Raw genomic sequence first — 24,622 nt, 5'->3', positions numbered from 1 at the left:
CAACACAATTATAGCGCAAGGAGCCCTGGGACATCCTACCACTGAGTCTTGAGTATGAGATCAAGATGATCAAGAGGAGGAGTGGGTCTAATGTGATCCTGCAGAAAAGTTCAAGCAGTGGGGGGCCTCCACTGGCAGGGCACTGTGGTAGTTCTAGGCCTCATCATTACTGTCCAGAAGCAAGTCCATGCACCTGAGGCTCAGGTGGAGAAAGGGTTGAGTCTGTGGACAGTTTAGTATTCAGCCTGTAAGGCCTGCTTCCTGGCTGGGTGTGTTGACTGGTAGGTGGGTCAGGCTCACGCCCTCTGAACCACTGCCTTCTGCCAACAAGGAGGCAAATTATTGGAAAGGGCCTTAAATCACCAAGATCTGCCACTGTGAATTACAACCTGGTGTGTTTTGGTTACCTTGGGAGCATAAAGGCCTATAGTTTAGACTCTGAATCATGAACCTACCACTACCTCTTCACAGGGAGGTGAACTATTGGACAGTCTGTGAGTATTAATATTAACTAGTAGGATCATGAGGTCCTCTAGTTCTTTTCTAGGCAATGTAGAACTCAATGCTGTTCCTTTCTTACACTTTGGGATGCATTTGGGGGTCACCAGAGTCTTGGATGCTTGCTTCCCCTGGGGATATAAAGTGGGAATCTTATAGAGCAAGTAAGAACCTGTTCAGCCCACAGGAAGGAGAGTTCTGTGTACCCAACAGTGGCCCCCAGTACGCAAGCAGGAATGCTTCCATGAAACTCTTGCTGAGGTGACAACCCTTCTTGCAAGAGACTCCAGCTTGTTTACCTCAGTCTGAGCAGTGCTAGGGATCAAGTCCAGAGCATGTGAGTGAATGCTTGGATACCTCCAGTTCAGTGAGGGAGTCTAGAGGTAAGAAATATCACCATAATGGAACCACAACACTGTCTGACCTAAACATTGTAACAATCTCAGCTGAAAGACTACAGGTGATCAAAACTTCCAATCAATGATTTGGCTACAAGTGCATAAATTCCAATATAGAAATACAATTTTAAAACCAAACAAAGACACCCCATGTACAAGTACCTAAATTAATTTTGGAGGATGCAAATGAAGAACTGAATGAACTAAAAGAGAACTCAAATAAGCAGCTGAATGAAATATGATGTTCAGGGCATGTCCTGGAAATGACATGCTTAATTACTCAAATGTAAAAGCTCAGTTAGCTCATGCCTATAATTCTAGCAACTCAGGAGACTGGGATCAGAGGATCTCAGTTCAAAGACCTTGGGAAGACAAATCTGAGAGACTTGTATCTCCAATTAACTAGCAAAGAGCCAAAGGTGGAGGAGTGGTTCAAGTTAAAGAGCATCAGCTGTGAGTGATAAAAGCTGAGTGAGACTATGAGGTGCTGGATTCAAGACCCAGTATTGGCAAAAAACAACTACAACAAAAAAATCAGAATACCCTCCCCCTCCAAACAAACAAACAAAAATCCTCAGGTAAAAGCCTGGCTATTAGACTGGAACAAAATGAAAATAGGGTATCATATAGATAATAAAATAGAATTAGATCAATCAGAAAAAGACAAAGAAAAAACACTAAGATAGTACAAATAGAACATGAGTCCCTCTCAGATACCACCAAAAGACCAAGTCTACAAATTATGGATATTAAAGGAGATACAATACAATACAAGATACAATACAAGCTAGAGGAATAGAAAACATATTCCATAAAATAACAGGTGAAAACTTCCCCAGTCTTGAGATCATCTATATATAGGAGGCTTTTGAATACCAGATGGGAAAGATCAGAAAGAAACACCTCAAACAGCAAATACTTAAAACAGCAAATATACAGAAGAAAAAGAATTTTGAATCCTACAAAACAGAAGTGAAAAGTTACATATGATGGTACACACATCAGAATAGTATCAAATCTTTCACCAGAAACTCTAGAAGCAAGGAGATTATAGAATGATATATTCTAGGATCTGAAATAAAAATTATTGTGGGCTGGGAAGGTGGCTCAGTGGTAGAGTGCTTGCCTCGCATGCATGAAGCCCTGGGTTAGATTCCTTAGTACCACATAAACAGAAAAAACTGGAAGTGGCGCTGTGGCTCAAGTTCTAGCCCTGAGCAAAAAGAAGCTCAGGGACATTGCCCAGGCCCTGAGTTCAAGCCCCAGGACTGGCAAAAAAATACTGTGGACCTAGATTAATGTATTTAGTAGAGCTATCCTTCATATTTGAAGGAAAATCAGACCTTCTATGAGAAACAAAAACTAAGTCAGCAATAAAGAAGATACTTAAGCAACACAACCAGGAAAGTACAGAAAAGAATAAATTCTACTACAGGTGTAGACTAGCAAATGAGGATTAGAAAAGAAGCAAACATCACAAAACAACAAAATGACAGATAATATTACATGCCTTTTAACATTAACACTGGATGTTAATAGTCCTATTGTTCCAGTCAGAAGATATAGATTGAAGGAAGTTACATTTGGCCATTTGGTGCCTACAAGAAACACACCATTGATAAAGGCAAACGTTGGCTTAGGGTGAGAGTATGCAACCAAAATTATTCAGAAGAGACAAAGAAGGTTACTTCATCATGGATTGTTAGAATTAACATTGTGAAATTGCATTTACTACAGAATGTAATCTACAGGCTAATGCAATTCTCATAAAAATCCCATGTCCTCTTTAGAAAAAAAGTAGAAAAATCAATTCTAAAATTCATATAGAAATGTAAAATTCAGAAATCCTGACCAAAGAAAGAAATGATGGAGAGATCTATCATAACACCGCACTTCACATGCTACAGAGCTATAGTAACAAAAATTGTAATACTAAGCTGGGCGCTGGTGGCTCACACCTGTAATCCTAGCTACTCAGGAGGCTGAGATCTGAGGATCACTGTTCAAAGCCAGCCCGGGCAGGAAAGTCTGTGAGACTCTTATCTCCAATAAACCACTAGAAAACCGGAAGTGGTGCTGTAGCTCAATCGGTAGAGTGCTTGCCTTGAGCTGAAGAGCTGAGGGACAGCACCCAAGCCCAGAGTTTAAGCCTCACGAGTGACAAAAAACAAACAAAAAACCCCCACAAAAATAAAAAACCTGTAATACTAGCACAAAAATAGACACAAAGATCAATGTAATAGAATAGAAGACCTAGAACTTAAACCACACAGATGTAGTCATCTGACTTTTGACAAAGATGCCAAAAACAACCTTGGAGAAAACACACTCTCTTCAACAAATGGTGCTGGACAAATGGATTACTGAAACTAGAAACCTATCCCTTACACTGTACAAAAATAAGCTAAAAATATATCAACGATCTTAATGTAAGATCTGAAAATTAAAAAATACTACAGGAAAACAATGGAGGATATAGATGGAAGAAATTATCTTTGGAACAGGACTTCAGTTGCTCAAGAAATAAGAGCAAGAATTGATAAATGGTATTGCATAAAATTAAAAAGCTTCTGCACATTAAAATTAACAATACCAAAATCAAGATACAATGTATGGAATTGGAGAAAAATCTTTCCACCTATTAAGCAGATAAAGTCTTCCAAAGAACAAATGGCTAATAAATAAATGGAATGTTCAGTATCCCTTGTCAAAAAACTGAAATTAAAACTACCCTGAGATTCTAAGAATAAATACTGGTAAGGATGAGGAAGGAAAAGAAATCCTAATACACTATTGGTGCGAACGTAAGTTAAAATAGTGAACCTCAACATGGAAGTTCATAAAAAACTGAAAGGAGATCCACCTTACAAACCTGCTGTACAAGTATGTATCTGCTTTAGTATACATCCAAGGGAGTGTAGATCAACATACAAGAGTGATACCCACACATCATGTTAATCACAGCATTCTTCACAATAGCTGAGTTGTGGAATCACCCCAAATGTCCAACAACTGAGGAATGGATAAAAAAAATGTGGTATATATACACTATGGAGTGTTGTTCACCTATAGTGAAGAATAAAAATGTGGTAAATATACACTATAGAGTGTTGTTCAGCTATAGTGAAGAATAAAAATGTTGTACTTATACACCATGGAGTATTGTTCAGCTATAGTGAAGAATAAAATGATGGTGTTTGCAGGAAAATGGATGGAACTGGGAAGCCAAACTCAAAACTCCAAATTTCATCTATATATCCTATACATGGAATTTAGACCTAAAATGATGGTGCTGATTAATAGTCATAATAACATTATTAGTAATAATAGTAATGACAATGGGACAGGACTGCCATGGTAAGGAAATTAGCAGGAGCGGGGAAGAAAGGAGAAGGGACTAGGGGTAGTGAGGAGGATTCAATGTGAATATGTATATCTATCTATATTTACAAATCCATACACATATACACCTATATATAAAGACAGTAGAGTGAAACCCACCAAACACTGTTTGTAAAAGAGGTGAGGAAGGGGGCTGGGAAGGTGGCTCAGCGGTAGAGCGCTTGCCTTGCATGCATGAGGCCCTGGGTTCGATTCCTCAGCACCACATAAGCAAAAAGAAAAAAGCCGGAAGTGGCGCTGTGGCTCAAGTGGTAGAGCGTTAGCCTTGAGCTGAAGAGCTGAGGGACAGTGCCCAGGCCCAGAGTTCAGGCCCCATGACCGGACCCAAAAAAAAAAAAAAAAAAAAAAGAAAAAAAGAGGTGAGGAAGAAGGGCTAAGGGAACATACTAAAAAGTGTGAACTTGCTGAAAGCACATTGTATGCATTTAGGGAATTATTATTAAATCTCTTTGTGTTAATGTATGTTAACATAAAAGTGGGAAGCTACCAGAAAAGAGTAGCTACCCACTTTCATAGATAATTTTCACAATTGCATTACCCTTGTCTTGTCTGTGACCGAGACGTTGACTGACTTGCTTGAGAATGGACTTGTGGACTTTTAGCACTCCAGGATTGGGTCAGGTGCCTCAGGCTCTACTACAGTTTGGCCTGTCAAATGCAGACTCCATACGGGCTTGGAACTTCTTGCTCACTGTTATCTCTTTTCCTTCCATGCATCAAGGACATAGACAGTGCTACCCCAAAATACCATTTGGTGAAAGAATGAATAAAGGCAAATCTTATATCTATTGGGCTACTTTGAAAATGTTCTTCCTTATGACTTACATGTGTATCAGCTATCTTCCACTACTAGAAAAAATGTCTATGGATTTCAGACAATTGTGTTTCGCTACTACTGGATTCCCAATGCGTAGGACAGTGCTTGGACAGCCTGTGTCAGTAGTGGTATCTGTTAGTGAAAATGTGGAAAGGTAGACTTCTTCTGCCAGCCATCATCACCCTGTCTTTTTGTGACATCACTGCTATGGATTTTCTCTTGCAGATCTCAGTAACAATCATAACTTGTGAGGTGGGTGTGCGTTGAATCTCTAGCTTCTTGAATGACACATCCCCTTGCAGCTGACACACTCAGAAGGGCAACCGCAGAATACTGTCTCCAAGACACCTGGCAGCGGGAAGGAGGTCAGTGCAACATGGCCCTGTGCAACACAACAGCAAGGTGACAACTGGAGACCAAGGTGCTGCTGGGTTCCATGTCACACTCGCAGTAGCTTTGTTTTCTAGGAGATAATGTCTCTTGCTAGGCGCCTTCTATTTCTAACTTATTTCTCTTTCCTCTTGTTATTAGTGACAAGGTAGCAATCATAGTTATATGTAGGAAAATTGGAATAAGTGGGAAAAGGCACCATCCAAACACAAGGATGGGTAGAATTCTGTGTGTATTGCCTTCCTCTCTTTCTCCAAGAGTATGTTGTCTATATTGACCTAACTAGTTGGTACTCTGCCTTTTCCCTTAATGCTGTATTATGCTTGTAACATAGATCTTTCCTTGTTACTAGACTTCATAAACATCTATTTAAATTTATTGCAGCATACTTATGGATTTTTCAAACATATTCATTTTACTGTTACATAATTTGAAAAGTCACCGAGTTTGATAAACAAGAAAAGCAAGTAATTTAATATCTCTTAGATGTTAGAATTAGAAAAACAAAGCTTCACTAAAAATATATGGATGACAAGTATATGAAAAAAATGACTAACATCACTAGTCACTGCATTGTCAAGGAAACATAAATTAAGCAATACTACAGACCTACTAAAACAGGAGCATTAAAAAAACCAAAACAACTAACAATAGGCCAAGGGCTGATAGCTCATGCCTTGTACTCCTAGTTTCTCAGGAGGCTGAGATCTCAGGATCACGGTTCAAAACCAGCCTGTGCAGCAAAGTCTGTGAGAGCCTTATCTCCATCTAAACATCAAAAAAGCTGGAAGTGGAAGTTGGCTCAAGTGGTAGAGTGCTAGCTTTGATCACAAAAGCTCAGGGACAGTGCCCAGGCTCTGAGTTCAAGCTCCAAGATCAACATGCTCACCAGCATGCAAGCATGCGCATGCACAAGCGCGCACTCACACACACACACACACACACAAGACTAATAATAAATAACTGCTGACAAGGAGGTAGAACATCTAGAATTCCTTACATTGCCATGGGACTGCAAAATTGTAGCCACTTAGAAAGTAGTTATTTAGTTTCATGTAAAATTAAACATGTACTTGCTGTACAACTCAGTAATGCCAACCCTAGCTTTATCTAAGAGAATAGGCAAATGTTTATAGCAGCTTTATTCATATAGCCCCAACATTAAAAGACCAAAGTATCTATCATCTAGTGAATGAATATACAGTTGTGGTCTATCCATACAAAGAGATACTACTGAGCAATAAAGAGCAAAAAAGTGCTGACAAATGGAACAACACACACACAAATCATAAACCATGATGCTGTACAAAAGAAACCAAACACAAGGCTCACTTCTTTTTAAAAAATTATATTTACTAATCCATATTAATTGTACAAAGTACAGTAATGGATTTCACAGTGACATTTCCAGACTACTCATGACATTTCTGACACCCAACGAGCTGGGTTTCCAATATGAACGATCACCCACCAGCCTTCTACTACTAACTACCATAGTATCAAACTTCACAGGTTCAAGGACCTGGGCCCACAGACACCAAGTTGCAGGCTGCCCTGCAGTTGATCAGCTAGCTATAAACTAGGCATTTCCATGGCTCTTTTTAATTTGATGATTTGCTGTAACAACTCATAGAAATCGGGAAATCACCTCATGTACATTTAATGGTTTATTATAGATAATACAACCCAAGAGTAGGCACATAGAAGATATGCTAGGGCAAGGCACAGGTTAATGGCATGGAATAAGAGGTACTAGGTTGCATGTTATTTTTTGGCACCAGCAAGCCCACCAAACACTGTAGCTTGGCAGCTTTATGGTTCTTTCATGACGTAGGCCTAACATTAAATCATTAGCCTTAGTGTTTGAACTCAAACTCTAGTTCCTTACCATCTCCAGAACTGAGGGGGTGGAACTCAAAGTTCTAGCCTTGCCAAACACCTCTAGATCATAATAGAGACCAGACCCCCCCTGAAGCCAACTAAAGGCTCTATCCACAAGTCATCTTATTAGTATTCAAAAGACACTGTGAAGACCCTAAGGGTTTTAGGACCTGTGTGCCTAGAACTGGGGAAAAAGACCAAATAATTTATATCCTCTTAGCCACTAAATGATCTCATTTATTCCATGTTGGAAGAGACAAACTAATAGTGTTAGGAATTTTAGAGCTACAGGTTGGTAGAAGAATTGACCAAGAAGAGTAAAAAATGGTTTATTAGGTTGCTGTTCAAGGAAAACCAGCAGGCAGGCAAGCACAAGGGGTATGTTGCTACTGCTCTGCCAAAGTGATCTATGGGGTTGGGGATAGGTGTTCATGAGATTAATGGGGATTCTGTTGATTGGCTGATTCTTTTTCATGTGCATTGCTGATTGGTTGATTTTCTTCCAAGAATGGTGAGAACACACATTTCTTTCTGTTCTTTCTTTCTTTCTTTCTTTCTTTCTTTCTTTCTTTCTTTCTTTCTTTCTTTCTTTCTTTCTTTCTTCCTTCCTTCCTTCCTTCCTTCCTTCCTTTCTCTCTTTTTTTGACACAAGTTCTCACTATGTAGCTCAGACTAACTTCAAACTAAAGATGAAGTTCTCTCAGTTTCCTGAGTGGTGTGATGTGCCACTAGGTGTGTGTACCAGTGTGTGTACGCGGAAGGTGTCAGGCCTGTAATTCTAGGACTCTGAGGTTTTAGGCAGGACTAATATGAGTTTGAGTCCAGCCTGAGCTACACAGGGATACCATGTCTCAAAACAAAACACAACAAAACAGGAAGGGGGCTTGTGAGATTGTACAGTATGTAAAGTATACCTTAATCAATCTAAGCTCAAATAAAAGCCATTTTCTTCTTTCCCTTATTCTTTAAAAACTCCTTGCCCCCAAGGGATGTGATTTTCTTTTTTTAGACTGCTGTGAAGGAATAAAATTGAAATTCCATCAGTGGACACTTGTTTGACTCACCATAGACCTTAACTGTTACTGGTTAGAACACAACTCAGAGAATGTTTCCAATATTTGTGAACAAAAGCTTCTCATATCATGCACGGTTCCAGACCAGATGCTTCTCCTTGGGGCCTTTCTGTTCTGTACATGCTGCTGCTTTAGTGATTTCTTTTGGCTTCTTGTCAACACTTGCACTGGTCTCTTCCTCTTTGCCTTCCCCTTTCGGCTTCTCCGGTGCTTTCTGCTCTTTCTCCATATGTTTATAATTGATGCCCATGCCAATGAAGAGATAGACCCCAGCAACAACTAGGATGCCACCGCATGCCCAGTACATGTATTTGTACTCTCCGTATATGTCATTTAGACGGCCTGGAGATGTGAAGAACAAAGATCTATGTGTGAAAGGAAGTGTAACTACCCTTTCCCAAACAAAGCAGAAGATCTGCTCAATCACCAATGAACTTACAAATGACAAATATGTATAAAATGGAACTGCTAAAAAGTTACCCATCTTATATGTATATACTCAATGCTTTTGAGTAGCCTTGTATATTGTTATTTTCTTTCTTTCCTCCCTCCTTCCCTCCCTCCCTCCCTCCCTTCCTTCCTTCCTCCCTTCCTTTCTTCTTCTCCCCCTCTCTTTCTTTCTTTCCTTCCTTCCTTTCTTTCTTTCTTTCTTTTCTGCCCTGGGGGTTGAACTCAGGGCCTGGGTACTGTCCCTGAGCTTTTTTTTTTTTTTTTTGTTCAAGGCTAGTACTCTACTTCCAGCTTTTTCTGTTCATGTGGTTCTGAGGAATCAAACCCAGGGCTTCATGCATGCTAGGTGAGCACTCTACCACTAACCCACATTCCCAGTCCTTGTTATTCTTTTTCTTTAGCAACTTGGAAAAATAAAAGCAGCCCTTGAAATTAGGAAGAACATAGATCATTTGTTTCAATAGATAATATTCAAATTTGGTGTTCAAAAGACATTAGGAGACTTGCTAAGGCTATTGAGCTATTCCAGCTGTCCAAGGCCAACACTTTTTTTTTTTTTGCCAGTCCTAGGCCTTGAAGTCAGGGCCTGGGCACTGTCCCTGAGCTTCTTTTGCTCAAGGCTAGTGCTCTACCACTTGAGCCACAATGCCACTTCCAGCTTTTTCTGTTTATGTGGTGCTGAGGAATTGAACCCAGGGCTTCATGCATGCGAGGGAAGCACTCTACCACTATGCCACATGCCCAACCCCCAATGTTCCTTCTTTACCAGCATTTCCCACAGACTGTTCTTGTGGATAGGCTAAGAACAGCCACACTTTCCCACCATTCTAAGCACGTAATCTTCACAACACATAGCTTCTATCATTCTCTTGTGCAGATATGAGACCTGAAAGACAGAGTCACTCAGTAACTTGTCCAAGGTCACAAAGCTGGTAGAGAACTTGCTTGGATTTAAGCCAGGAAGACTGGCTTCCGTGCCTTTTGTGAGACACTTCTCATGTTTTAAAGCCAAAGTCAAATGCTGTATCATATCCTTCTCTTCAAGGCTTTATGAGGTTGGTAGTAATGCACATTCTTTAGTTTGGTATTTCCAAATTAATGTTTTTTTTTGGCCATGAAATCCTAGTTACACAAAGTTTATTACATTTCATCAAACTACTCTGTCTAGAAATAAACTTTGGTAAACACTATTCTTTACTCAGCCAAACCAGTCTGTATGGGATATCACACTGTTTCCTAACTTACCATCACTCATCATAGTGCTTGCCATTCTCCAGTACTGGCTCTGAGGGCAAGGGTGAGCACAGGACATAATACCCCTACTTCAGCAGGAGTGTTCAGAACTACACAGAAGGAGAGCTCTTACTGGAAAATAGAGAGCTCTTAATGGAAAATGGAAAATTTGGGACTCAGAAGTGGGGTGAAGGCTTCAATTGAGTCCACTGAGTCAATTGAGCTGAGAATTGCAGGAGGATAGGGATCATTTAGAAGTGGGTAGGGAGAGGCTCCAAGCTAACAGCAAGTACAAAGGCAAAGGGGTAGGAAGAAGCATGGTGTGTAAGGGGAAGCAAAGGCTCAAGTTGTTGGACCCAAAAGCAAAGGGCTAGTGGTAGGACATAGAGCTAGAGAAGACAGATGTGGCTGGGCTCTGCAGAGTACAGCAGGTCACATGAAGGAATTTGATTTCTAGCGAAGAACAATGAGAAGCAGAGGGAGAGGTGTACGACACAGAACAGCTGGAGCCAACACAGGCAGACCAGTTAGGAAGCTACTGTTAACAGCAGTCTCAACAGCAGACAGGATTTTGACTAAGGGTGGTGGGTTGTGATGGGGAAAAATGGGCAGACTAAAGATTCAAGGGATAAAATCTGACAGGATGTGGAGACTCAGTAGCTATAGGTAGAATAGAGGGAGGAGTTTCAAAAAGTCAGTAGGGAGTGACAGCACTAGGAAGCCTTGAGCTTCTGGTTCGTTTCTTTTTTCACTCAATGCTGGTGTTCTATCATTTGAGCCATACCTCCAATTTAGGGATTTTGCTGGATAATAGGAGAATAAAGAGTCTCTTGGATTTGTCTGCCTGTATTGGCTTCAAACCAGATTTTCAGATCTCAACCTCTTGATTAGCTAGGGTTATAGGCAGGAGCCACTGGACCCTGGCAAGATGTGGGATTCTAAGAGAATAATCCTCAAGTTTTAGGGTTGCTTACGTGCTGTGGGATTTTGGGCTAGTTATTTCAATTTTAGAAGCCTATAGTTCTTCATTTATCAACTAATCAATATCACTGCTAGCTCCAAAGACCTGTGAAATGTGGCAGGTTTTATAAAGCAATTACAGCAACCTGTGGTACACTGTATTCCCTTCCCTAATAGCTATTGTGTTTTTGAACAGTTCTGAGATAAATTTCTTGATTAAAATAAAATTGCTATTTAGTACTCAGAAGGAGGCATTGTATATTGCACATTTTCTATAATAAGTATATTTGTTTTTTTTTTTTAATTTTCCTCTTAGCTTGCTAGGTAGGTCAACTTAATCTCATATTATAACTATTTGGGTGAGCATGCTGTGCCAAACACTGTGCCGACAGCATGGGGATGACATGGGGAAGACTTGCTTTTTCCACCAGATAGCTAAGGATCTCTGTCACTGTCCCCATCAGGTATACCCATTTCATGGTTAAAAAAGCCCTAGAGGTAGAGAGTCATACTATACCTAAAAGTGGTGTCCCTAAAAGGATAGGGCAGCATTGCATGATGGTCACCAAGCCCACTGCGCTGGAAAATCTCTGGGGTCCAACGAGGTCCATCAGTGTTTCAAACAATATGGAGCTGAGCCACCCAAAGGCAAAGCCAAGGAATCCCGCATAGACACAGAACCCAATGTAGCTGGAGGATAAAGGTAGTATCATATGACACATGCCATTTGCTATAACAGAAGCAGCCAAAAAATATTGGATTTTGGGTCTTACCCACTTTGTGTTGGCTACGATTCCCATAGAAGGTCTGGCTATAATATCCACAAAAGACAAAATAGAGAGAAGGAAGGCAGCCTTCTCACTAGCATAATGTTGACTCTTGGCATAACTATTAAGAAAGACTAAGGGTGCACCCAGTGCAAAAGCCATTATCATATTACCAGAGAGATACAGAACAAAGCCTCTGTGGGTGAACAGTGACAAATCCAGCACTTGGTTAACTGTCTGGAAGACTGATAGCTTCTCCTCTTCCAGGGTCACACGATGACACGTTGCATTTGCATCATCTGTATCTTTCTTTGCACAAGAATTTCCAGCTTCCTGAAGAGATTCTTTGGACCTAGTTTTCTTTGTGTGGGTTGGCTTGGGCTCTATTGGTCGCATCAGGGATCCTGCTATACAGCAGTGTAGTAGGAGGCTCCCAAGAATAAGGAAGCTTCCTCTCAAGCCAAAGATATCAAAGAGAGTCTGATTGAGAGGAGCCAGTGTAGCAAGGAGCACAGGGCTGCCTGCCATGGCCAGTCCATTGGCCAATGGTCGCTTCTTATAGAAATACTTGCCAATCATAGTCAGAGCTGGGTTCAAGTTGAATGCAAGCCCAAGACCTAGGAAAAGGGAAAAAACCACTATGTACTATAGTGAATGTGAAACATATTTGTTATTAATTAACTAGAAAATAGAAATGGAATGGAAAGAACGCAAATTATCATGATTGTGAAAGAGGTTATTGTAACTGGTAGAACACTGAGTCATTTTATAAACATTCACAGATTCTATGTCTCTTTATGTAGCACATATAAGGCTTACACTATAATGTTGAAGTAACTGTCTTCAATCTAGCAACTAGAAGATAACAATTGTGGGATCCTGTTTAATCTCATAATATTAGCTTTCCAAAGGAACATGAAACTGAGAACCAAGAAGAGAAAGAATAAGTCTCACAAACATAGAAAGATACCAAGCAAGTAAAAATATTTTTGGGTGGTACAAGCCTCCATGGGAAAGCTGGGCTAAGTGGCGAATGCTTGTCATCACAGCTTTGCAGGAAGCATAAATAGGGGATTGTGGTTCAGGTTGGCCTGAGCAAAAATCAAGAACCCAGCTCAAAAAGAATTAAGACAAAAAGGGATGGAGGTGTGGCTCAAGTGGTAGAGTTACCTGAGGCTCTGACTTCAACTCTTAGAACTGGAAAAAAAATCACTGCCATAAAGATGTACAGAGAAGTCATGGGAACACTGATTATCAATGGTAAAAAAATGTTAGCTGAATACTACAAGGCCTTCAAAGCAGAGCTCGCACCAATATTCCTCCAACTCTTGAATGAAATTGAAAGTTCACTACCAAAATCCTTCTATGAAGCCATCATAACCCTCACACTAAAACCAGGCAAGGACTCATCAAAGAAAGAGAACTATAGACCTATTTCTTTGATGAACATCGATGCAAAACTTCTCAACAAAATTTTGTCCAATCGACTTCAACAGCTCATCAAAAATATCATACGCCATGATCAAACAGGATTCATTTCAGGGATGCAAAGCTGGTTCAGTATAGGCAAATCAATTAACATAATTCATCACATCAACAAGAGCAAGGATAAGAACCATATGGTTATCTCAATAAATGCAAAAAAAGCATTTGACAAGATCAAACACCCCTTGATGATGAAAGCTCTGGAAAACCTAGGAATCCACGGAACATTCCTCAGTATAATAAAGGCGGTACATGACAAACCTACAGCCAGCATTATACTTAATGGCGAAAAGCTAAGGCCAATCCCTCTAAATTCAGGAACAAGACAAGGATGTCCACTCTCTCCACTCCTCTTCAATTTAGTATTAGAATGCCTAGCTAGAGCAATAATACAAGATGCAAACATAAAGGGGATCCAAATAGGGAAAGATGAAGTAAAACTCTCCCTCTTTGCAAATGATATGATCTTGTATTTAAAGAACCCCATGGACTCCACTCCCAAATTACTCAGGCTGATTCAAAATTTTGGCAAAGTAGCAGGATACAAAATTAACCCTTAAAAATCAATGGCTTTCCTGTATGCTAATAATGAAAAGAGCGTGGCTGAAATCAGTAAAGCATTTCCTTTTGTAATAGCCCCACAAAAAATAAAATACCTAGGAGTTAACTAAAGAAGTGAAGGACCTCTATGATGAAAACTTTAAAAACCTGAAAAAGGAAATTAAGCAGAACTAAGGAAGTGGAAAAACCTCCTGTGCTCCTGGATTGGGAGGATTAACATCGTGAAAATGTCAATACTTCCCAAGGCTATCTACAAATTCAATGCAATACCCATCAATATCCCAACCTCATTCTTCAAGGGAACAGAAGAGACACTCCAAAAATTCATATGGAACAATAAAAGACTACGAACAGCAAAAACTATCCTTAGCAAAAAGAACAGTGCTGGAGGAATATCAATACCAAACTTCAAACTCTACTAATCAAAACAGTTGGTACTGGCACAAGAACAGACCTGAGGACAAATGGAATAGAACTGAAGACCCAGAAATAAACCCTCAGACCTATAGCCACCTAATCTTCCATAAGGGAGCTAAAATAATAGAATGGAAGAAAGACTCTTCAGTAAGTGGTGCTGGCAAAATTGGTTAAACACCTGTAGAAAACTAACGCTAGATCTTTATATATCACCCTGCACCAGAATCAACTCCAAATAGATCAAAGACCTCAGAATCAAAGCAGATACCCTGAAAACATTACAGGAAGGAATAGGAGAAGTCCTAGTGCTCCTTGGCACAGGCCAAAATTTTCTTTATAAAGACCCAGAAACACAACAAATGAAAGAAAGGTTGGACAAATAGGATTGCATGAAGCTGCAGAGCTTCTGCGTGGCAAAAGACATAGCTAGCAAGATCAATAGAAAGCCCACAGATTAGGAGAAGATCTTCACTAGCCATACAACGGACAAGGGTCTCATATCTAAAATATATTTAGAACTCAAAAAAATTAAATCCCCCAACAACAAATCCTCAAAGAAACGACAACCTCATTAATAAGTGGGCTAAAGATTTAAAGAGAGACTTCCCTGAAAATGAAATAAGAATGGCCAATAGACACATGAAGAAATGCTCAACTTCTTTAGTCCTAAAAGAAATGCAGCTTAAAACAACATTGAGATTCCACCTCACCCAATTAGAATGGCTAGAATCAAGAAATCTAATAACAACAGATGCTGGAGGGGATGTGGCTAAAAGGGAACCCTACTGCATTGTTGGTGGGAATACAAACTTGTTCAACCACTTTGGAAAGCAGTATGGAGGTTCCTCAAAAGACTATACATAGAGCTCCCCTATGATCCAGCAATCCCCCTTTTAGGCATTTACTTAAATGATCACAAACAAGGCCATACTAAAGCTACCAGCACAACTATGTGTATCGCAGCATTATTTACCATAGCTAAGATATGGAACCAACCCGGATGCCCCTTAGTAGATGAATGGATCAAGAAAATGTGATATATATATATATATATTTATAAAATGGAATTCTATGCCTCCATAAGAAAGAATGACACCACCCCATTTGTTAGGAAATGGAAAGACTTGGAAAAAAATCATATTAAGTAAAGTAAGCCAGGCCCAAAGAAACATAGGTCCCATGGTTTCCCTTATCTACAATAACTAGTATATGTCTAGGACAAGCAGAAGAGGTCAAAAGCTATGTACATATAACCATATAACCAGATACTAAGTGAAATGAACCCCAAGATAGGGACACAAGAGGTTTAATTTTTGTTGCTGTTCTTTTTAATGTACTTATAATATACTATGTGATTTTTTTTTGTTTCTTTGAATGTTCTTTCCCCATGGTACAACTTCTGTTGTCACTGTATTTGATTCCGGTGTCCTTCATCTTGTATATACATTTTTCTAATTTGGGAAGGGGAAGGGAAATAACAAAATGCTGAAATAAGGATACAGGATGACCCATTGTAACAAGACACTATTTTGAAGACGAACTTTACAACTTTGCAGGGTGAGGGTGGATGGGAGATGGGAGGGAAAGTTGGGGAGGTGGGGAGGAAAGGGATGATAGGGGAAAAATAAAGGAGAGTGTAACAATGTTTGATAGGAAATGTACTCATTACCTTGCTCATGTAACTGTAACCCCTTGTACAGTATCTTCACAATAAAAAATATATATTAAGAGAAAAAAATTAGTAAAAAATGTGAAAAATCTCTACATGTACATCCATCAGAGAATGGTAAAATAAATTATAGTATTTATTCAATGTATCTTTACTGAGATAGGAAATTATGTGCATGATGTATAAAGTTAAAAAAATTGGTAACAGGTTAGGAGTGTAACTCAGTGGTAGAGCACATGCTTAGCATGTACAAAGCCCTAAGTGAAACCTAAACCCCAAAGCTATTACAACATAACATGTAACTTCATCTTCTTTTTGTTTGAAAATAATTATGTGTGCATGTGTGTGTGCTGTGTGTGTGCATAGGAAGATGTATGAGCAGATATGGCATAAAATAGGAAATGGTCAAATGGTCTTTCTTTTTATTGGTGGTTTACTTGGAATTATAGAAGTATGAATGATGTGTATTTTTATATTATTTGTAGTTCCTCCTCCTTCTCCTCCTCCATACCTCGTCCTCTTCTTCCTCTTTTTTCTTCTGCTGGTACAGGGACTGAGGAATGAACTCAGGGCTTCATGCTTTTGCTTAGTATTTTTAGCTCAAGACTCGTGCTCTACCACTTGAGCCACACCTCCACTTCCTGTTTTCTAGTTAACTGGAAGAGTCTCATGAGCTTTTCTGCCTGGGCTAGTTTTGAACCATGATCCTTAGTCTCCTGAGTAGCTAGAATTACTAGCATAACAAGAGCCACTGGCTTCCAGCTTCAGCTTTGTCTTGTCATTTGTGACCTTCACACTGGGAGGGATACCCAGTGCTTGGGCTCATTTTTTAAAGTTAGTTACTCAAAAGGAGAGCAATTGATGGGGATGTGGCTCAAGTGGTAGAATGCTTGCCTAGAATGATCTAGAAGGCCTTGAGTTTACTCCCCCAGTACTTAAAACAAGAAGGCAGGGGAAGGAAGTTCTCAGGTGTGCCCTTCACTCTGAAAATACATCTGGCTTCTTTACCACAAAATTTGGCACCATCTCTCCAAGTCCAAATGGAGCCAATTTTCAAGGAAAATTTTATGCTGAGTGGGAATAAGTCACTGGACCATACTCTATACCTATCACTATTACCTTTTTTAAGGGAAAGAAAGAAAGACAGGGAGGGGAGGAGAGAGGAGGAAAAGACAAGAAGGGGAAGACAAAAAATTTTAACTTGTTTATTTAACAAATAAAGGTATTGCATTTAAAAGCTTGCTTTTACATTATTCTTAATCTATCCAAACTCTTAAAAAACACTCAGTATATTTTCTAATGCATCTCAAAAGAATAGGCAGATAAATGCTGCACTAGTCCACAAAGTAATGAGTGTGTGAAAATGAATCAGTAGCAGCTTACCTCCAATGACTCCAATACACAAGTAAAGTTTCTGTACAGTGTTACAGAAAGAAGCCACAATGAGGCCACAGCTCGACAAGCAACCACCAGCAATCATGACTGGGCGGCTGCCATACTTATTCACCAGGATACTACTGATAGGACCTAGGAGAGAACGAACAACTTGGTGGTACACAGAAGACATGTTCACACAAGCATTACTAATGAGAAAGGTATCAGGATCAAATCCCCCATAACAATCAGAAAACAAAACAAAACACTGTAAGGAATACTGCTTTCTATCATTATTTTGGAGTTACCAGTTTGTATAGTAGAAAAAAACAGATTTATCTTCTATACATCTATATTAGATGTATAAAAGTATATATAAGCATATATATTATATATATATATGAAAAACTTCAAACTAAATTAGAACAGGCTGCAATTCTATGATTATAAATATCCATAGGCTTCTTCATACATCTAGATTATTACCAAAGTATGTAGCAAGTTTGCTGTTATTTTGTTTCAACAAATCTGATCCAACTTCTACCTTCAGAACATATTTAAAAACTAGCTAAAATATGTTTTGTTTCTTATAGAAGACAACAATAACAAACCAACATAAAATTACAAAACAAGAATGCCTACCATCACCTCTTTTCTTCAATATTAAACTTGAAGTCCGAGCCATCGCAGTAATACAGAGGGGAAAAAGGTATAAGGAAAGGAAGAAACCAAACTATCAGTATTTGCAGAAGTTACTGTGTATATCTAAAATTTTTGATAGAAGCTACCAATGAACAAAGAAGAGCCTAGAGTAAGATTACCAGATACACAATTAAAATTTAGGGAAATAAATCAATCACATTTCTATATGCCAGCAAAAGCAGAAAACAAGGGCCTCATGCATACTAAGCAAACATTCTGAGCCATATCCTCAGGCTAAAAAAACATTTTAAAGAAAGTTATCTTTATGGGTTTGTTTGCTTAAGAGACAGGTTTCTCTCTGTACTCCAGCTGACCTTGAACTTGTGGTCCTAATACCTCAGCTTACTGAGTGCTGGGATTACAGGCATGAACCAATATATCTGTTAAAAATTATTTTTCCAAATACTTGTTTTATAATGTTATGATTGCCCTAAGAGAGCACACAGATGCCATGTAGTTTTGCTGATAAGAAAAATTTTAAAATGGTTCTTGGTATATAGTGTTAACACTCTGTACGAACTCACATTGTGAATATTTTACTAATAAAATCATCGGGAACAGAGACTACCTGACATAGAACTTTGGTCTTCCTTCTGAACATTCAAACAAGTAAGGAGCACTTACCTCCAGCATACATGACAGCAAACATGATGGAGGAAATCCAGGATACGTCACTGGTGCTGGCATTGAATATACCTTCAATTTCTTTGTAAAAGATAGAAACAGATTTTCCAAATGCACAAGAGAAGCCAATAGAAATGAAAGCACCAACTACCACTGCCCAACCCCAGCCTCCATCTGGGGGTGTATATCCAATTGGACCTCCATCTGAAGATGACATCTTATGTGAAGATGGATTTAAAAAATGCGGCTTAACTCCAACTATCTGAAGGACAGAAATGAAAACAGTACGTAAGACGTAGGTCAGTAACAAAGCACTCTGGCAGAACTTCTAACACCTATGTTACAAATAACTAAATTGTTTCTCAGTGTTGCATGTCCTCCTTGAACCTAGCAGGAAAACAAAGAAGCAGAATACTGCCCTCAAATTTCAAATGCTTAAAGTCAGAAACTCACCAACATTTGAACTGAATGCCAAAAAAATTTCCAGTAAATGCAGTATTTGCCTTTAACTTTAAAATCATATCTGTTTCAATAATTAATATCTACATTACTGAAGATAACCAAATTCCTCTTTGGAACTACTTGTGCAACTTAATATACACTCCCTAAGAGTTTTAGAACTTGCTATTTTTTTTCTCCTTTTCTCAAATTTATGCTCCAAAATACTTACATAGTTTTAATTTTCTGGTTTTTTTAGGCTGCCTTGAAAAACCAGGAGTGACTTTTTTTTTTTTTTTTGCCTGTCTTAGGGCTTGAACTCAGGCACTGTCCCTGAGCTTTTGTGCTCAAGCCTGGTGCTCTACCACTTTGAGCCACACAGCACCGTTTCCAACACAATTTGTTTTTAAGTTCACTGGACTCAAAGCAATTTACAATTCAAAAGATCACTTCTAAATGCAAGATTTTTGTTTAGTGGAGTGGAAAATAATCTCAGGAAAATTATGCTTAGATGTCAGTGTTTTTCCTATGATGAGACTAGATATATTCCTAAACAATAGCTGGCAGCTACAGTTAAGAAATCAATCTTACCCAGATGCCAGTGGCTAATACCTGTGATCCTATTCACTTAGGGAGGCTGAGACATTGAGGAGATTCAAAGAGAGGCTGGGCAGAAAGACCACGAGGCTCCAGCTCTAATAAATCAGCAACGGCTGGGTGTGTCTTAAATGGGAAAATGTCAACCTCAACAGCCAGAGCACAAGAAGCCCCAAGTTCAAGCTCAGGTTTAAAAAGCAACAAAAAAGGTAAACCTTAACTTTAGAAGCTGGTAGTTTTAAATAAAATGTTTCCCTACAAAAAGAAATGCATTCTTTACGTGACTTATTTAACTGCAACTCCTTTGTACATAACCTTTATAATAACAATAAAACATTAAAAAAAGATTTCCCTTTTCCTTTTGTTATCCAGTACTAGCAGACAGAAGAATTAGTAAAGGAAATACATTGTAAAATTTGAATTAGTAGCAGGTCGGAGAGGCTGGGAACAGCATTACTAGCATTCTTTTGAGCAATTTACCCTCTCCTTTGGTTTACTTTGGTTTACCAGTGTCAAAGTTATAATAAGTTTGTAAGTAGAAACTATTAGGAAGAGGACAGAAAGAGGGGGTGAATATGATCAAAGTCCTTCATATGCATGTGTGATAATAGAATGAATATCCACCCCTTAAAAATTGTTTGGAAAAGAAAGGGAGATAAGAAACAGTAACAGAGGAGATGAATCTGACCACATCATATTCATGTAAGGATATATCACAATGAAACTCCTTTGTATAATTAATGTACACTAATATATTAAAATTTATGTCAAAATTAACAATGTATCCTGATGCTACCATGACCGTTTTGGTTACCTGGCATGGGTGTAATACAATATCAATATGATTTAGGTCAAATGACTCACTTTTTACCAATGTATGTCTTAGTCTATAAAAATCCTCGTTTCCTGGAACTAAAGGTGTGGCTCAAGTGGTAAAGTGCCAACTGTGAAAATTTCAGTATCCTAGCTATAGAAGTCAACTTTAAATAATTAACATGCTCATCAACATAAAGGCTTTAAACATAATTTACAGAATGATATTACAGTAATAGAAAGAAAACAAGTCTTTTCTTGTGCTTGTTTGTTGGTTTCTCTATTATTTCATTTTGCAGGGGGAGGGGGAAAGGGGGAAGGAAGGAGGTGTTCCTGGCATAATGCCATTTAGAAAACAAGTCTTAAGAGTAGTTCTACTAAAGAAGATGAAAGGCCTTTATAAGGTTTTTTAAAGTAAGACTTTAATGGAAATAAAGTCTCTAAAAATATTATAAAATTGGAAAATGCCCAGGGTTTGCACAACTTTTGTCTTTTATTAAGTTTTATTTTTGTTGCTCTTGTTAATAATTAAAAAATCATCTTTCTCTGTAGTTTTTTAGTATAATAAAAAATTGTATATAGCGGGTGCTGGTGGCTTACACCTGTAATCTTAGTTACTCAGGAGGCTGAGATATGAGGATAGCGGTTCAAAGCCAGCCTTGGAAAGAAAATCCATGAGACTCCTATCTCCAATTAATCTCTAGTGGGAAAACTGGAAGTGGCACTGTGACTCAAGTGGTAGAGCGCTCACCTTGGGCTGAAGAGTTCAGGGACAGCACCAAGGCCCAGAGTTCAAGCTCCATGAGTGACAAAAAAATTGTACAAGCATCATAATTTAATTTCAGTTGAAGTTTCTAATAATTCTTATTAAATTGTCTATTTTCCCTTTAATTTCATCAGTTAGTTTGTTTTGGTGCCATTCCTGGGCTTGATCTCAGGGCCTGGGCATTGTCCCTGAGCTTTTTTGCTCAAGACTAGTGCTGTACCACTTGATACCCACCTCTACTTCTAGTTTTTGGTGGTTAATTAGAGGTAAGAGTCTCACGAACTTTCCTGGCCAGGCAAGTTTGGAACTACAATCCTCAGATCTTGGCCTCCTGAGTAGCTAGCATGAACTATTAGGGCCCAGCCAGAGCTTTTTTTTTCTTTTCTTTTTTCCAAAGGGAGAAGATGAAAACTCTTAGATTGCTGGGTTGATGATTGTAATTGTGATCTTACATATTGGGTATAGTACTAGTAAGCAAAATTACTGAAAATGAACATTAATTTACAAGATGGATAGCATTTGGATAGCATTGCTTAATGCTATCCTGGTGGACGCGTCTATATTACTACATCATTTCATTTAAACAAATTTAGGCTGTGTAGCACAGTGAGTGGTAGCAGGCACACATGGGGTTTCAGGTTTGGTCGGCATTGCCCCAAAGAACAAAAACAAAAAGAAAAGATAAAATATAAATGCATAGCTTATTAAGTAAAAAAATATGGTCTTCAGTTGTTAAACATACCATTTAAATATTAGCTATGCTTCACCATCATAATTAAATTCATAGTATATATTAAACAAGGACTGAGACCTTTTCCCCAAAAGCTTGAGAGGCTCCTGGCCTTTTCCCTAAGTCTCCTCAGCATTTCTTGGCTGGAGAAACAAGACTAAGCTATGACCAGGAGAAACTCCTCTGGAATTGTCCTATTTGCAGGAACCTAGAATCCATCAGAGGGCTTGTAGTTCTCTGGCGATTTGGAACTCACAGTCTAGAAAGCAACACTTCAACCCTTTCTCCCCAATTTAGAAGTTATTTAGAACTTATCTAGTAGCTGCTATAGCCCAGAAATGAACAAGGGATCACTACTGTTCTAGGGCACGAGAGCAATTAAAGATTCATCTCCTTTAGCAATTATTTCAATTATTTATCAAAATGGCAAGAACAAAAACAAAAACAAAACCCTACCAAAAAAACCCATGCCAGGTGTCAGAGCCATTTCATAAAGTCTCCTCAACTCTGTCAAAGCGCACATCTTTGGTGACGGTTTCTGCAGGCACTGCTTAGTTCTGATGTAGAAGCTCAGTTTCTGTTTTCATCTCTGGTTTTGTTCTGAAAAGTGTTTTCTCATATTATTCATTCATTGGGGACTTTTTAATAGAGTTAACAAGTTAATTTTCTTTTTCTAAACTATGTAAGATTTACTTTTGGTGTCAAGGAGAAAAAACAGTATCAGCAAAATGGTGGGTGAGCTCAGTCAGTGGGCTAAAACCAAGCCAGGCTGGGGTTGGGCCATCTCTGTAGGGCAGGAGTGTTCTATCTCCTCTCCAGTACCAAGCAACCAGCTGCTCATTTTTTTTCTCTAAATAATAAAGAACACTGGAAACTGTTTGGAAAATACAACAATATAGATGTCCCTAGGCATGACTATAAAGTCAGGGCTGTATATTGAACCAATTACACAAATGGTTATGGGTTTGGCTAATTTCATAAATTACATGGAAGGAGTGATTATGAAGATATTTGATCATAAGAATCTGTATCTGAGGGGCTGGGAAGGTGGCTCAGTGGTAGAGCGCTTGCCTTGCATGCCTGAGGGCCTGGGTTCGATTCCTCAGTACCACATAAGCAAAAAGAAAAAAGCCGGAAGTGGCGCTGTGGCTCAAGTGGTAGAGCGCTAGCTAGACTTGAGCTGAAGAGCTGAGGGAAAGTGCCCAGGTCCAGAGTTCAGGCTCCACGACCGGACCCCCGGCCCAAAAAAAGAATCTGTATCTGAGAGAGTGATGGAGGGTGTGAACGTAATCATTGTACATTGTATGCAAATATAAAAGTAAAATAATGAAACCATTAAAATTGTGAAATAAATAAAAGGATAAGGAAATGTAGTAGAGGGGGTGAATATGATCAAAATATACTACATATATGTATGAAAAATGTCACAGTGAAACCCCTTTATTTAGTTAATATATGTTAAAGAAAAAGAAGAAAATGGACTTGTATATGCCATACTTTGCAGACATTAAAAGGATGACAGAAAATATAATGGTAAGCTGGGTGTTGGTGGCTCATACCTGTAATCTTAGCTACTCAGGAGGCTGAGATCTAAGGATTATGGTTCAAAGCCAGCCAGGGCAGGAAAGTCAAATAACCACCAGAAAACCGGAAGTGGTGCTGTAGATTAAGTGGTAGAGCACTAGCCTTGAGCTGAAGAACTCAGAGACAGTGCCCAGGCCCAGAGTTTAAGTCACACAATTGACATATATGTCTATATATATCTATATATGTATATACGTATCATATATATAATTGTATCATATTTATCTGATGACACAGAAAGGTCTTCCCGTGGGAATTCTTTATGGAGTAAAAGTGTATGAAATTGGCAATAGTATTATAGCCCATAAAAAAACAATTCATGGATTAACAACATAAAAAGAATTTTTTTTCAGGTTCTGATAATGAGCTTTGGCTCCTTGGAATACTAAGAAGTCATAATTGTTGCAACTCTGCAGTGTGTTCTGAAGGGCCTGATTGAGATAATTGCAAGACCTATTATAAACTTAGGTCTGGGCTGAAGGTGGAGAACTACAGCATACTGGTGGAGAAACGTGGTCAGCATGTAGGCCCTGGAGCCCTGGGCAAAACAGCCTAAGCCCTGCCCTGCCCTGCCCAGCCCTTCTTCCTGTGTTCCCTTTCTTGTGCCAGTGTAGGGCTTAAACCCAGGAACTTGTGCTTTTTCACTCAAAGTTGATGCTTTACCACTGGAACCACATCTCCACTTCCAGATTTTTGTTAATTAGAGGCAAAAATCTCTCAGATTTGTCTACCCAAGCTTGTTTCAAACTGTGACACTCAAATTTCAGCCTCCTGAGCAGCTAGAATTACAGGTAAAACAACTTAATTTTAAAAGCAAACTTGTACAAAAGGCAAAACCAAAATTGTAATAAGCACTGAATATCATTCAGAGATATAAAGGATTAAAATATTAAAAATTTCAGTCTTAGAAAAGTCATGGATGATATAAAGTCATCATTTATACTATTTTCCTTTTTTGACTGTTTAGGGATATTTATTAGCTGTAACATGGGA

General features: G+C 38.8%; 1 protein-coding gene across 1 annotated transcript; it reads right to left on the bottom strand.

Moving 5' to 3' along the window:
• Window positions 1-8,526: 8,526 nt before the first annotated feature.
• Slc16a1 (solute carrier family 16 member 1) lies at window positions 8,527-18,918 on the bottom strand. The gene is made up of 4 exons (XM_042680891.1): window positions 18,702-18,918; window positions 17,385-17,528; window positions 11,620-12,486; window positions 8,527-8,801 (listed from the first exon to the last, which is right to left on the bottom strand). Exons 1-4 carry the CDS (start codon window positions 18,916-18,918, stop codon window positions 8,527-8,529), a joined length of 1,503 nt encoding a protein of 500 aa, XP_042536825.1.
• Window positions 18,919-24,622: the final 5,704 nt, after the last annotated feature.

The sequence above is a fragment of the Dipodomys spectabilis genome, unplaced genomic scaffold (genome assembly GCF_019054845.1).
Source record: "Dipodomys spectabilis isolate Male_0828 unplaced genomic scaffold, ASM1905484v1 ptg000002l, whole genome shotgun sequence".
NCBI lineage: Eukaryota > Metazoa > Chordata > Mammalia > Rodentia > Heteromyidae > Dipodomys > Dipodomys spectabilis.
Note: the sequence above shows the minus strand (reverse complement) of the source record. Positions and strands in the feature narration are given on the sequence as shown.

What these genes read in the sequence shown, in the direction of transcription:
- Slc16a1 (XM_042680891.1), bottom strand. Translation starts at nt 18,918, where the DNA reads ATGTCATCTTCAGATGGAGGTCCAATTGGATATACACCCCCAGATGGA. An exon ending in TGCTGTCATGTATGCTGGAG is followed by an intron (nt 17,529 to 18,701) that starts GTAAGTGCTCCT and finishes GTTCTCTCCTAG; the next exon opens with GTCCTATCAGTAGTATCCTG. An exon ending in GTGTATTGGAGTCATTGGAG is followed by an intron (nt 12,487 to 17,384) that starts GTAAGCTGCTAC and finishes CCCTTTTCCTAG; the next exon opens with GTCTTGGGCTTGCATTCAAC.